General features: G+C 46.2%; 1 protein-coding gene and 1 long non-coding RNA gene across 3 annotated transcripts; one reads left to right on the top strand and one right to left on the bottom strand.

Moving 5' to 3' along the window:
* Positions 1-2598: 2598 nt before the first annotated feature.
* SET (SET nuclear proto-oncogene) lies at positions 2599-12062 on the top strand. Of its 2 annotated transcripts, none has more exons than NM_001030691.3 (8): positions 2599-2950; positions 4221-4278; positions 5268-5410; positions 5877-5980; positions 6140-6253; positions 7322-7492; positions 7588-7734; positions 8670-12062. In NM_001030691.3, the coding sequence occupies exons 1-8, from the start codon at positions 2878-2880 to the stop codon at positions 8691-8693; spliced, it is 834 nt and encodes a 277-aa protein (NP_001025862.2). In that variant the 5' UTR covers positions 2599-2877; the 3' UTR covers positions 8694-12062. The 2 variants fall into 2 exon arrangements, with proteins under 2 accessions (NP_001025862.2, XP_040505004.1); XM_040649070.2 differs by having other exon boundaries at positions 7568-7734; positions 8670-9569.
* On the bottom strand, positions 9161-13744 carry LOC112529986. The gene is made up of 2 exons (XR_003071001.3): positions 13670-13744; positions 9161-13460 (listed from the first exon to the last, which is right to left on the bottom strand). It is a non-coding gene; the product is annotated as an uncharacterized LOC112529986 (long non-coding RNA).
* Between the last annotated feature and the right edge of the window lie 101 nt (positions 13745-13845).

A 13845-nucleotide genomic window follows, 5' to 3' on the forward strand; every position in this document is an offset into this window, starting at 1 on the left:
CAGATAATGAAAAACATTAGGTAGAAGTGAAGGAAAGTGACTGACTAAGTATTGATTACAAAAACAAGTTTTTCTAAGTGGGATGTTTGTTTTTAGTGTTATCATGAAATCAAGCATAGTCTTATGTCTGAGCATCACATGTAATTTCTGGAAAACCTTGTGTAACAGCAGATAACTCATGTAACAAGGCTCTATATCACTAGATGCCATTTTCCTTCCTTTTTAATGAAACTACATGGGCTTTAGGATCCTTACAAAGAGGAACAGTTTCAGACTGAGTTGAGAATTGTGCTGCTTGCTTTTTCACAAATACTTGAGTCATGTTCTTCCTGAGCATAAATGTTGACAGTGCAGCAAGAACAAACAGTAAATCAATTCAGTGGCAACAGCCACTAGGTGCTCTGCTTTCATCCTTCCTTCTCAACAACTACTCTTACTCAGTGGCTTCGTTTTATTTCATTACATCTCTATAAAGCAATGAAGGGAGTGCAGAGAAAGCATCATTCCATGAGTTGCTGTCAAACTGAGCCAAGCCCCAGCAGTATGTAAGCACCTGTTGTTGGGAGACCTTTTATGAATTATACCCAAAAGTCAGACTGCAGCTGAACTGAAAGTGAGGTTCTCCTTTGAAAAGGCTGTAAAAGCAACTGGTCAGTTTGGGTGAAAGGGTATACATCAGTGGAACAGACAAATCATACTTCAGGAATACATACTGCTTTATGTGTGGAAGAAGTAGTAGGGAGTAAGCATATGTCCCTTTGATCATCACAGAACTGGCTTTCAGTTATACAGCCTACATTTTCAAATTGTGGACCTTGAAAGACCAATCTATAGAACAGAATAGTATATTACCAGTGATAAAAAGGGAAAAAAAGCAAACATACACAGTTGCATAGTGAAGAGATTAAAGGAAAACAGAAGAAAGAAAATCATGCTGCGTACTTGAGCTTACCTTACCTTGTCTGAGTGTGAAAACATCCATATTAATCAATCTCGGGAGATGCAGACAGAGCACAAGAGAAGCTTTGTTGCTGTGTTGGGTATCAGGAAGGCCTTGAGACCACCCTCGAGGGGAGAAGTTGATCATCTTGCATTAAGTTGTGATGCTTTGTTGCTTTGTCTAGCACAGGTGGCAGCTCCTCTCCTGTTTGCATGGGGAAGCACAGTGCAAACTGTGGTTGTGCCACAGCAGTTGTGGGTGGCAGTGGGAGCAGACGTAGCTGGCAGGAAGTGACAGCAAGGAACACAAAGGAAAAAAACCTTGGGATTTGGAAGCAAAAGGTGTGAACGGGAAGTGGGATACTATAGTGGTGCCTCTGAGGAGGCAGGAGCTGATCCAGGCCTTGTTGGCTAAGTGCATTGGAAGGGCAACTTGAGGAGGCGGCCAAGGAAAGGAAAGGGAGGCAGAGAGAATGTGAGAATGTTGTGTGACTGGAAAGCAAACCACAAAGGGCAAGTTTCTACTTCATCAAAGCTGTGTCTGTTTCTTAGCTTGATCTGCATCATGATATTCACTTGCGAGTGATATGCAGCATTTTTGGTAGAAAAGAGTGGCTCAGCTGTTACTTTAAGAGCAAAACAGGGCTCACTGTAGCTATGAGGCTGCACTGAGCTCTTCCACAACAGGTGGAAAGGGACAAAAAGGGTTATTTAAAGGCCGCTTGCCCTGGTTGCAGTGGCAGGTGTGCTGGCAGACGCTGGGGCTCAGTGACCTTCTAGGGCTGTGCTCCCACTCCAACGGAGTGGGCTGGATGTGACTGACAGGGCCTCTGTGCCCTCGGAACGTAACGTCTGAACTGCTGTGAGTCATATTCCAGCTAGAGGTGGCAGTGCAGAGGCAGCGGCCGCCATGTCCGAGGGCCACCCCTCAGGCAGTACAGGAGATGCCGATGCCGGGCCAGCAGGGCCACCTCAGGCAGTGAGGCTGCTCGGGGCGGCTGCGTCTTAGGATCGTCGGTCCCAAACACTCACGCAGACATATTTCCCCTCCGGGACTTCTGCCGGCCCCTCGTGACGACGTGATCACCCCGCCACAGACGGCGTCTCCACACGGGCCAGCGGCGGCGCTAAGGAGACGCCCGCGCTTCGAGCGCGGCTCTCACGGTGAAGGTGCGCGGCCACGTGCGCTGGGTGACGGCAACGGCGGCGCGCACGCATGCGCATATCGCCCTCAGCCGCTCCTCACATGCACACCTGCGCGCGCCGCCGCCCATCTCATCCCCCCCGCATCGCCTCCCTCCTTCCTTCTCTTCTCCCGCCTCTCGCGCCGTCCTCTGTGTCTCCGCGCCGAGCCCCGCCTCACGAGAGCGCCCGGCGCGGCCAATGGGCGCCCAGCATGGGGTGGTCGGCGGGGGCGGGGCTCGGGAGGAGCCTCTCTGCGGCTGCGCGCGTGCCGCCCGCGGCGGGAGGCGGTCTCCGCGCTTGCGCGCGGCGGCGCGCTCGTCCTCTCAAGAGGAGCGGAGCGGCGCGCGCCTGCGCCCTTTGCCGTCTGCTGCCCAGCGCCCGGGAGGGGGGCTCGGTGCGCCTGCGCGTTGCGGCCTACGTCCCCCCCGTGCCCCGGAGGGGGGGGGGTTGCTGCGCATGCGCCCCGCGCCGCCCGCCCCTCGCCAGCAGCAGCAGCAGGAGGAGGTGGAGGAGGAGGAGGCGGTGGCGGCGATTCTGGCTGAGGGGAGCGTGAGGCAGTGCGAGCGCCGCTGCCGCCCCCTGTGATCCGGGAGCCCCAGGTCCGGGCGGAGGAGGCGGCGGAGGGCGGCAGAGCGGCGGCGGCGGCAGCAGCGGCAGCACAGCGGCAGCAGGAGGAGTCTGCGCGCGGCCCCCCCTCCCTCAGCCCCGCTACAGCCCCCTCCCTCCCTGCGCGCTCCGCTCCGCACCACCACCATGTCGGCGCCGGCGGCCAAAGTCAGTAAGAAGGAGCTCAACTCCAACCACGATGGGGCCGACGAGACCTCAGGTGAGGCCGCGCCGGGGGCGGGAAGGGAATGGCGGCCTCCGGCTCGCACCGCGCCGCACCGACCGCCATTTTCCCCAAGCACACGGGCCGCGGCCGGGCCGGAGGCGGGAAGAGCGCGGGGCCGGCCGGGCGGATGTGCAGGCCCCGGCGGCGGCAGGAGGAGGCCATGTTAGCGCCCTTTTGTCTCCGCTCCCGGCCCGGCCTCCTTCCCCACGGGCGCAGGCGGGGCCGGGCGGGGGGCGCTGCGGCCTCGGCGGAGCGGCGGGACCCCCCCCCGCTCTCCCCCCCCTCCCGGAGCAGCATCCGCGGAGCCTCATTGTGCTCCGCCGCCATGATGCTTGGCCGCCTCCCGCTCTCGGCGCCGCCGCCGCCGCGTGGTGCCGCTCCGCCGCGCGGGGATGGAGCGGCGCCGCCGCGGGGCCACGCGGTGCTCGGCCGAGCGAACCGCCCGCGCCTCCCCACGTGCGATCGCGGCGGCGGCGGCTCCGCGCTTTTGAAAGGTCGCCGCCGCGCCGCGGGTTTCCTCCCGTTTGCCGCCGCCGGGGGAAGGGCGCAGCGCTCTCCTTCCTCCGAGCCCGCCGCACGCTGCGGTCACACACGTGCTCCCCGCGGCGCGACCGGGCCCTTTCGGGGAGAGCCGAGCCGTGCGGGGAGCACTGAGCGCGCCGCGCCGACCCCTTCCCGCTGCCGCTCATTCATCCCTGGGCGCGATGGGTAAACAGGCGGCCTTTAACAGAGAGCTTCGCCGGCCGTGTCCGAGGGGACGTAGCGATGGGAAAATACCCGACGAAGCGTGACCTCGGAGTTCTGTCCTTGTAACTGACCCATCCGGTGTGCTTTTCGGTTTTTAGAAGGCAGCGCGTTCCGTGTTGGGCTATTTCCATCGATATTTCTGTCTTTCCGAATTACTTAACGCACGTTCCTTGAGATCTGTTGGTCTTAGGCTTGCAACTTCTTAGCGAAACTGTTAGTAATCTCTCCTGATTCACTTACTGCCTATGTTGATTTGTAAAACCACATAGAGGAACTGGAGCTGTGATTTTTGGAGGTAAACTTGTAAGGAGTCCCATTTCTGTGAACTTTCTGGCACTTCGGCCGTACTTGACCATAAAGTAGGTGAAACTCGAAGGCCTGGTAGTGCTTAAGGCACCAAATAGAAATGCCTGTGTTTCTGCATTAGGTCACTGGAAGAGGCCTTAGGAGAAAACGGGAAGTGATTCCTCAGGTTCAAGGATTGAGGGATTTTGATGCATTTTCATTTATTTTTCAGAAAAAGAGCAACAGGAAGCAATTGAACACATTGATGAAGTACAGAATGAAATAGACAGGTAAACGCTACAAAGCTTTCATTTTTCTTTAGCGGGAAGTAAGAGATTGCCAAAAATAAAAACATTCGGTGAGGTGCTCAGCAGTGATTCTCAGTCCATTTGGATTCCCCTATGGGGTGCGTTGTGTTCTGACCTGACCAGGTGTAAGAATTATTTGTGTATGACCAGAACTTTGAAGTAGTCCCTCCATTTGTTGGTTAACAGTTTTTGACTGAAAGTATAGAACTTGAGTTTGTATTTTTAAATTCACTGTGACAGTTCAGAGGTTTATGACTTACTGCTTGCCCAAGTTAAGACAGGTGATGTTTTGCAAAAGTATTCTCATGCTTTTAAGCGGTGAGGTTGAAACGGTAGCTTTATTGTTAATATTTTTAATCAGACATCTGTGTGTTTGTAGAGTAGCAGGTAGAAAACTTCATTGAAAATGTAGTTTAATTTCCCCAGCCAGTGGGTACTCTATCGCTGTTTGTCTGGGTCTCATCTGCATGCACACTGTCCTGCTAAGCGTGCAGGTGATGAATGAGGCTTGGACTGTGTAGAACAGTTGTGGTTTCAGGGCTCTGTCTTTTACAAAGCCAATTAAGTGTTCTCTCTTAAGACCTTACTGATGTGGGGTACAAAGTTACTTTGCTATCGTCACGTTTACCTGCCCCGAAATTATACAGGGCGGGTGATAGTGTTATACCCTACACATCAACAGGTGTCTTGCAAACAGAACATGTAAGATGTTGAGTACTGCCTTGCGTTGCATAAATAGGGGTCTGCCTCTCGTAATGCTGCAAAGCATAAAATATACTTAGAACGCTCCGTTAAGATGTGTGTGATTGCTTCTGGTAGGGTGTTTCCTACCAGTGGTTACAGGTTTGGGCCTCTGTTTTATGTTTGAGCTCCTGACTACTGCAATTAAACCCGTTCAGTTTGCAGCTAACTACTGATGATACATCTTTAAGGTTTCTCTCGTGAGGTTAGCATGGCTCTTTCTATTACAGACTGAATGAACAAGCCAGTGAGGAAATTTTGAAAGTAGAACAGAAATACAACAAACTCCGCCAACCATTCTTCCAGAAGAGGTCAGAATTGATCGCCAAAATCCCAAATTTCTGGGTAACAACATTTGTCAACCACCCGCAAGGTATATTGCTAATAGCCCTCTGTTTCCATACATTCAATGCTTCCTTGCTTGTAATGTGAGGCTCTTGCAGTTCTGAGTGTTTTCTAGGAATGTTACTTGGCATGCACTTACACAGAAGCCTGCTTCATATGCGAACACTTCCTTTTGTCACAGGGTACATTTTATAAGCTTTTTGGCTCTTGCATTTGGTGACCAAAGGAACATCTTGATCACTAGAATTCCATGGCAGTTTTCTTCCTGTATTTTAAATGACAAGTTTCACACTATCCTGAAATGATCAGCCCCTTCAAAGAAAATAGAGCTGCTAATAGTCTGTTCTCTGGCTTCTGTCTCAAAAAATGGGCCACAAGAGGTTGGCTCAAATGTGCTGCTTTTCAGATCATATGCAGTGTGAATTTCCTATATTTCATGTCCATGACATCTGTTTAACAGCTTTGTTAACTTGGAATTCCTCTTTCTACCTTAGTATCTGCACTTCTGGGAGAAGAAGACGAAGAGGCACTGCATTATTTGACCAGAGTTGAGGTGACAGAATTCGAAGACATCAAATCAGGTTACAGAATAGATTTTGTAAGTACTTTGAATACTCCTTCACTTTTGACTTTGCTGTTTTGAGTGTGGTTGTGTATGGGGTTTAATCTTTTCAGTCGTCTATTTAGTACCAGGTTTGACTTGGCACGTGTATGATTACTTTCTGTGAGTTCTAACTCTTTGCTTTCAACTCTGCAGTATTTTGATGAGAATCCATACTTTGAAAATAAAGTTCTCTCCAAAGAGTTTCACCTGAATGAAAGCGGAGACCCATCTTCAAAATCAACTGAGATCAAATGGAAATCTGGAAAGGTATGTATCCGTGTATCTGGGAGAGGCAATTGCTGCTGTATGTGATACCATCATTTTCATTTGTGTTCCTTTTACTTTTTTCATCATTGCGGTGCTCTCTTCCCCTTTCCACCCCTTTCCCTCTTTTCTATATGTGTAATTCATGCTATGTAACACTTACATGGAGATACGTAGTTAATTCTCAGTTCTGTACAATAGCTCAACTGAGCTGTTGTGCAGAAATTACAGTTTTCGTATGAAGTAGCTGAATGGTCTTTAAAATATGCCACAAAATTGATGTGAATTTTGGTATTGTTCTTCATTTAAATAATGTAAGTCTATAAATGTTACAATTCTATCAAGAAAACAGACATTGGAAGTTCTGAGTTCTTATAACCCAAGAAAGAATGGGTTAAATACAGGATGGTTGCATTCTTCTCAAACTTAAGAATCAGGTTGTTAAGAACTTAGGAAACTTTTGGTCTGATGTGGTGGATGGATGTTCTTGTGACCATATGTTTTAGTGGTGTGTGCATGTTTATTTGCTTACCACAGAGAATGTCCTGAAGACTTCAAAGCAGAGAGTGTTAAGATAAGAACACCAGGCAGGTCTGCATCAAAGTGTTAAGTTAATGACAGAGTTTAGAAGTGTGGAGACTGAACGTTTCTTAAACTGTGTGTTTATGTGGTAGTTGTAGCATTGAGCTACAATCGCAGCAACTCTAGAGTAGTATTAAGCTATTTTAAGTTTGGCATTTCAGTAAACACTTGTTTACTTCCCAGGACGGGGAGGCATAAAGGAAATGCAAGTTCTTGTGTATCCGCAGTGTGTCAGTGGAAGTCACTAAAAGAAGCAAGTAGGCTTGCTACTGAGTGGCACCTTTTGCTGTGAATCCTTCAGGTTCCAAATGTTTATTCTAAGATTTTTCCCTGAAAGATGGAATAAATGACATATTTTGGTTGTTTAGACAAGTATGTTTCTAAATGGTGCTCATGTTTTCCTTTTTTTGGGGGTGGGGGAGGGGGAGGAGGGGAACACACAAAAATGTGTAAAAATGTATTTAGGGAACTTCCTAATTTTGCTTTCAGGATCTGACAAAACGTTCAAGCCAGACACAGAACAAAGCCAGTAGGAAGAGGCAGCATGAAGAGCCAGAAAGTTTCTTTACCTGGTTCACTGACCACTCTGATGCAGGTGCTGATGAACTAGGAGAGGTCATCAAGGATGACATCTGGCCAAATCCATTACAGTACTACTTGGTAAGAATAGCACAGTGCTGTTGATGGATACCTGCAGAAGTGCTGTGCAGGTAAAAGTGAATTTGACCATTGTAGTTATTGTATGTGTCTTTAAGGTTCCTGATATGGATGATGAAGAAGGGGAGGGAGAGGAAGACGACGACGATGATGAAGAGGAAGAAGGATTGGAGGATATTGATGAAGAAGGAGATGAAGATGAGGGAGAAGAAGATGAAGATGATGATGAGGGAGAGGAAGGAGAGGTGAGCGCTTAGCCTTTACCTGTTCCCTCTCTCTGATCTATGGGAACCAAATCAGTTTAATAAAGGGACTTTCTTGTGAGAATATTGAGTCATTGGCATAAAGGTAGTTTTCTGTACAGTCACTGATAAAGTTTTAGAAGGAGAGAAGCAGAACTATTACTGCTTTGACTGATGGTATTTCAGTGTAGTGGTAAGTACGTTTGTGTGTCTGTGTGTGCAAATAACTTGGTTTGAGTAAACCTGCAAGGAAGGTGCTCTAGATGAATTAGAATATTAGTATCTGCTCTAGCTTAATAAAATAAGTAATTAGTGAGCATTATAGCAAAACTTTACTTGTAAATAGCTTTTGTCGATGCATCCAGTTCTGTGATTCTCCTGCCTGTTGGTTCATTTTGGCTTATTGGCATCCTAGCTTAAGACTCTTTGTTGAGTTCAGGAGTTAAGTTTTGCTTAGTAGCAAGTAGGCTTCTGGGGACCGCACTCAGGGCGTTGGGAAGTTTGAAACTGACCATTTGTTTCTGGTTACTGAGGCAGGAGGACCACTGTGGGTACCAGGCACTGTATGCTGAGTAATGGGCTGTAACCTAGAATATTAGCATCTGAAAGTTGAATTTTGTTCTTCTGATTTTTAAAAAGAAAACACAAAAAGAATTCACTTTTGAAATAATGAATATTAGTGATTCTGAGTCATGAAAACTGTTTCAAAACTGCTTTTTCAATGGGACATACAGTACTGACTGACTTCTGTGTAGATGCATAACTCACGACAGGTGTCACTGTTAGGGAAGAGGGACAGATCATGCACAGTGCTATGAGTAATACAGTAGGACTGTAGTCTCTAGGGTAGCAAAACATTCTGGTTACTGCATTTGAAAGTTCATGCTATCTGGAGTTTAGTGATTAGATTTTTTTAATTGTTGTTTATCTTTCAACAGGAGGATGAAGGAGAAGATGACTAATTGAACACTGATGGATTCCAAATTCCCTTTTTACCTTTTTAATTTTTCTCCAGTCCCTGGGAGCAAGTTGCTGTCTTTTTTTTCTTGTGCTCAGTCTCCTTGTTCTCTTGAGGTCTCTTTTTCTCTCCTCTACACCATGGTTCACAATTTAATTTGGGGAAAATACCTTGAGCAGAACACAGTGGAAAAGAATCTGCCGGTTTCTGTTTCAAGTTCATTTTTATCCCTTTCTGTCTCAAAACAAAAACTGTTTATGGAATCAACACCATATTCTGTGGGAAAAAAGAAAACCTTCTGCTCCCTTCACTCTGCTGGAAGCTGAAGAGTGCTAGGCCCCTGTGTAGTAGTGCATAGAATCTAGCTTTTTTCCTTCTTTCTCTGTATATTGGGCTCAGAGATTACACTGTGTCTCTATGTGAATATGGACAGTTAGCATTTACCAACATGTATCTGTCTACTTTCTCTTGTTTAAAAAAAAAAAGAAAAAGCTAAAAAAAAAAAAATGGGGTTATAGAAGGTCAGCCTGGGGTGGGTTTCAGATGTGTGGGTGGGGTAAGTGGGCATTTTGACAACATGGCTTCTTCTCCTTTGGCATGTTTAATTGTGATGTTTAACAAACATCCTTGCAGTTTAAGATGACACTTTTAAAATAAAATCTTCTCCTAATGATGACTTTGAGCCCTGCCACTTGATGGAGAATCAGCAGAACCTGTAGGATCTTATTTGGAATTGACATTCTCTATTGTAATTTTGTTCTTGTTTATTTTTAAATTCTTTTTTTTTTTTGTTTCACTGGAAAGGAAAGAAAGATGCTCAGTTTTAAACGTTAAAGTGTACAAGTTGCTTTGTTACAATAAAACTAAATGTGTACACAAAGGGACTGGTTGGTCTTCACTGAAAGAAACAGTTGTAATATTCTGTTTTGGACTTGCACATAGTTTCTTGGCATTTTGGGGGGCATTTGGTCAGTATTTATGTAGTGCAATGCAACCTTGTGGTTCTGTGGACTGATAATCAGTTCATTTAGGTTCCATTATTTCAGTACTTGGAAAGTGCTCCATCTGGCAGTTACTGCTGCGCACTCCGTTTCTTGAATTATGTGGCAGTCATAAGATGAGGCTGTAGTGCATATGCCTTGTATGAAGATAAAGTGTATGTTCACATTCTGCAAAAAGAAAAACCACTTGACTCAGCTGTTTTAGTAGTAACTTGGAGTACTGTACCTCAAGTAAATCAGTTTGCATGAGAAGACCATGCAAACTCGGAATAAAAAGATGGGATGGGCTCTAGTAAGATTTTCTGTGGTTCTGAAATTCTGTTCAGGTGAAAATAAATACTCAGTGCAAGCAAACTTTTTGGGTTATTTCAATTAGCAAGATTCTTTGAAGCTTTTGTATAAAGAAGCTGCTACTTACTGCTTTCTCTCCTTGGTAGCAGCGTGTAAATATGCTTTAGATACACTTTTTTTTTCTCCCCCCATGTTAAGAGACTGTGTTTGAATAGCTTGTAATGATTTCACGTAGAGGTTGTTGGTATTTCACAAAGTGTAATGAAAGTTGTTTTAACATGCTGTGCTTTTGAAATATTTAAAAGATTGTATTAGCTAATCTCAAATTCAAACAGCTAGTTCTCTTTGGATGTGTAGAGAAGACTGTCTTCTGGGAAGACTTGCTCTTATATTCCCTGATTCCTTTTCCTTACAGAATTTGCCGTAATCAAATTCTGCTTTTCTCTTTTTTTTTTAATGCTTAGGAATACACTTAGCAGAGCAAGATTAATCCCTTCTTGAGACATGCCCAAATAACATAGGAAAGGGGAGAGTGTTCTGTAAGTGTTGGGTCCATCTTGGATTCAGTCCGGTTACCGGAGGCGATACAACATCCAGTCTGCATGCGATCAATGCAAAATAAGATCATCTACTTTATTCCATCTCAACAAAAGCTTCTGCTCAGGTCTTGCTTCTTGCAAAGCAAAACAAAATACTAACTGTAATGTTTTTTTTTGCCATCTAGAGAGAGAACAGATAGTTAAGAAGCCTATAATTTTTTTTGTTTGATTCCTTTTTGCTCTAAGATGGAAGTCCACTACCTGTTGCGGTGGCGGGTTGATGTGCTATTATTACTTGCCCTGATGCCTCACAAATGTTAATTTTTATGTATTCCTAATTGATTGTAGATCTTTAAGGAAAAGAACCTAGCTAGTCTTAATTTAATGCTTTGTGGAAAAAAGAAAAAGGAAAATGTGCCATTGTTGCTAACATGTCTGTTATTGTTGGAAAACCTATAAAAACTGTTTGGAAAGTAATCAAATCTTCAGGTTCTGTAAAGTCAAAATGCCATGAGCAGGAAATGGAAAGTCTGGATATTCAAATGCTTCTTTCAAGGTTTCCTTATCCCTTTACAGTGGATTGCATGGATTTTACAGGATGACAAAACATTCTTGCTACTGTACTGATGATACCGATCTTCCTGTGAAACGGAAGGGTTTACTACTGGCAACAGCTGAAGAGTAAACTAATGTACTAAAAAAGTAAACCATATTTAAATGTAATCTTAAATATTTTTTTCTGACAATAGGAATGAATAGGGATGAACACATTTCTCACCAACACTGAAGAAATACTGCAGATGGGCATCATGCGCTCTGACTGTTCACGTAATGTCTAATTTGACTGAATATAAGTAATGGGTGCCCGTTTTTACTTGATTTCATCTGTGTATGCATTCAAAAAAGCATTGAGAGGTAATGTCCACCCTGGATAAGGATGGGAGATTAATTTCTATTGAACATGTCTCTATCTCTTGTTAATTCTCCAATGCTGCTTGAGCTCCTCACATGCAGTTGATCCTACTGAGTGAAACTTGTCACGGGTGGAAGCTGAATTTAGGCTTTATGGCTTGAATTTCCAGGGTTAAAATATGGAATTGGTGGCAATTTAAAGTTACTGTACTTAAATGACTTAAACGACTTGAAGGTTATTTTAAGTTTGAATTTTAATTGCTATAAAATGGAATCTTTTGTCTGTAATTTCTAGTGCCAAAAGAAAGCAAATATATCCATGTGTGTAAATAGTTAGGTTTTTTAACATGTATGCTTATTCATAGTTGTCAATACAGGTTTTTGTCCCTGTAAACAAGCATTATCTGAATCGATTTCTCAGTCATTCATGCCATTTGTTTGAACCTGTAAGCTTCTCTTTGTACCACTTCAAAACAGGTGCATAATGGTAGCACTTTGTTTATCTGATGCTGTTCCTGAATTTTGAAGCCATGTCTTTTTTTTTTTTTCCAAAAGAAAACCTGAAATCATTTCTGATGTACCTTCAAGCTATCCTTCTATTGGAAGGAATTAAAGTACCTTTAACTGTAACTGGATGTTACCATTTCTAAGAGTCTTTTTCAAAAGCTTCAGGTATTAGTCCCAAACTGCGTTGTTGGGTGGAGGTTGTATGTACGCTCGCTTTTATGGACTGCAGGTACCCAGTATGGTAATGGTGGGGTCACAAGTGACCCTGGAACAAGAAGCTTGCTTCTGCAGGGGAGCAGATCTTTGCTTAATCTCTTGCACTCCTTTCTCTAGCATAAAATAGAGTTTTCTAAGGCTTTTCTCTTGATCCCACATCTGAGTGCACGTGCTCTATAGTGAAGGGAGTCCTGTAAGACCTAACACCCAGTGCCTGCAAAGTAGCATCACTTTGAGCAGCAGTGACCTTGCTGCTACTCTGAGGGCCATCTCTGACTGGGGGGGAGGCAGAGGGCTGCCAGCACGGACAGACCCCCTTGGCCTTTGGGCGCACACATGCTGTGAGCGTTGGCTACTGCCAGCCCCATCCCTCCTGGCTGCAGGACTCATTCAGCCAAGTGAACCTTGTCCAACTCTTCCAGCTCCCTGGGCTCCATGTACCGATACCCAGCCTCAGGGGGAGGGTAGAGGACCGAAAAGAAAGAGGAAGACCCTCTACAAGCCCCCAACACAGCAGTGGGCAGACCGACCTCTGTACCTCACTGTGCTAACCACAGCTTCAGTCCCTACACACGGGACAGGTTTGTCCACTGCTCCTGTGAAACTCCAAAGCCAACTAATACATCTTCTCCCTTCCTAATGTTTCCACAGAATGAAGAGTCTAATTAAAATCATTCCTTAAACACTAAACAGAGCAGGTTCCAGAAGGGGTTATATTAATCTAATGCACTCGCTTTATTAACAACAGGAGCATGTTCAAAGGTTTTATAGAAGTCTAAGGCTTCATTAATTCAACTTGATTAAGCTAGATTTAAATTTTACATTTTCTGGTGATTTCCTTATACTAATTATTCACTTGTAGACTATTTACAAAGGGCTTGTGTTAGAAAAACGGCTCTAATTAAAAGGAAAGCATTCTGTTTATTAGCCAATTTCTAAGTACGTACGCGGGAATACGATCAACTCTGGATGGCTCCAGGGCTGGAAAAGCACATTAGTGCAAGAATAATACGCGGTGCTGCCGAGGAGGGATCTGAGGGGGACGTTTCTGCCACCTGAAGGCAGTGATGGCGCGCCTCGCTCGAAGGGAAGGCTGTGATACACCGCGTATCAGCTCTGCGCGGCACTGAGGCAGCGCTCGGCAGTTTTGTGGTGACGCTGCCGATGGGTTCGGGTTACTTTTGTCCCAGATATCCAGCTGACGCAGCGTTGTCTCGGTCCTGCCCCGCAGATGGGCATCTCTACAGGGGAAAAGTTGGTCGCAGACAGATTGGGCGTCGTCTCCTTTCCAGGGCAGCACCGTCCCTAGAGGAGAGCTGTAGATTGCCCTACATGCAAACTAGAAACAGCTGGCAGAACCAGCACAACCAACAGCGCCCGGCTTCAGCCCGGAGATGTCACGAACTGAGCGCGGCCCGAGCTAAAATCTGTCACGGCGCCCCCGTAACGACACTTTGCCACAAAACTCCGGAGCCGGTGCCTGCGGGTCTGTGCCCGCTGGGGGCGGGAGGTACCTCGGTTTCCTCAGCGTCCGCCCGCCGCGCCTCTCCTTCCCGCCGCCATCCTGGCCGTTCCCTCAGGGCGGGGACGGAGGGCTGAGCTCCCCCCAGGGCCGAGCGCTGCGCGGGGACGGGAGGAGGATCCTCGCTCCCTGAGGGCCGCCCGCCGGGAGTTCCCCGACCCGGACCCC

Source organism: Gallus gallus, chromosome 17 (assembly GCF_016699485.2).
Source record: "Gallus gallus isolate bGalGal1 chromosome 17, bGalGal1.mat.broiler.GRCg7b, whole genome shotgun sequence".
Lineage (NCBI taxonomy): Eukaryota > Metazoa > Chordata > Aves > Galliformes > Phasianidae > Gallus > Gallus gallus.

Bases quoted from the DNA above. Each gene is read 5' to 3' on its own strand.
- SET (XM_040649070.2), top strand. From the start codon at position 2,878: ATGTCGGCGCCGGCGGCCAAAGTCAGTAAGAAGGAGCTCAACTCCAAC. The intron at 4,279-5,267 runs GTAAACGCTACA...TTTCTATTACAG, and splicing joins GTACAGAATGAAATAGACAG to ACTGAATGAACAAGCCAGTG. The intron at 7,493-7,567 runs GTAAGAATAGCA...TGACCATTGTAG, and splicing joins ATCCATTACAGTACTACTTG to TTATTGTATGTGTCTTTAAG.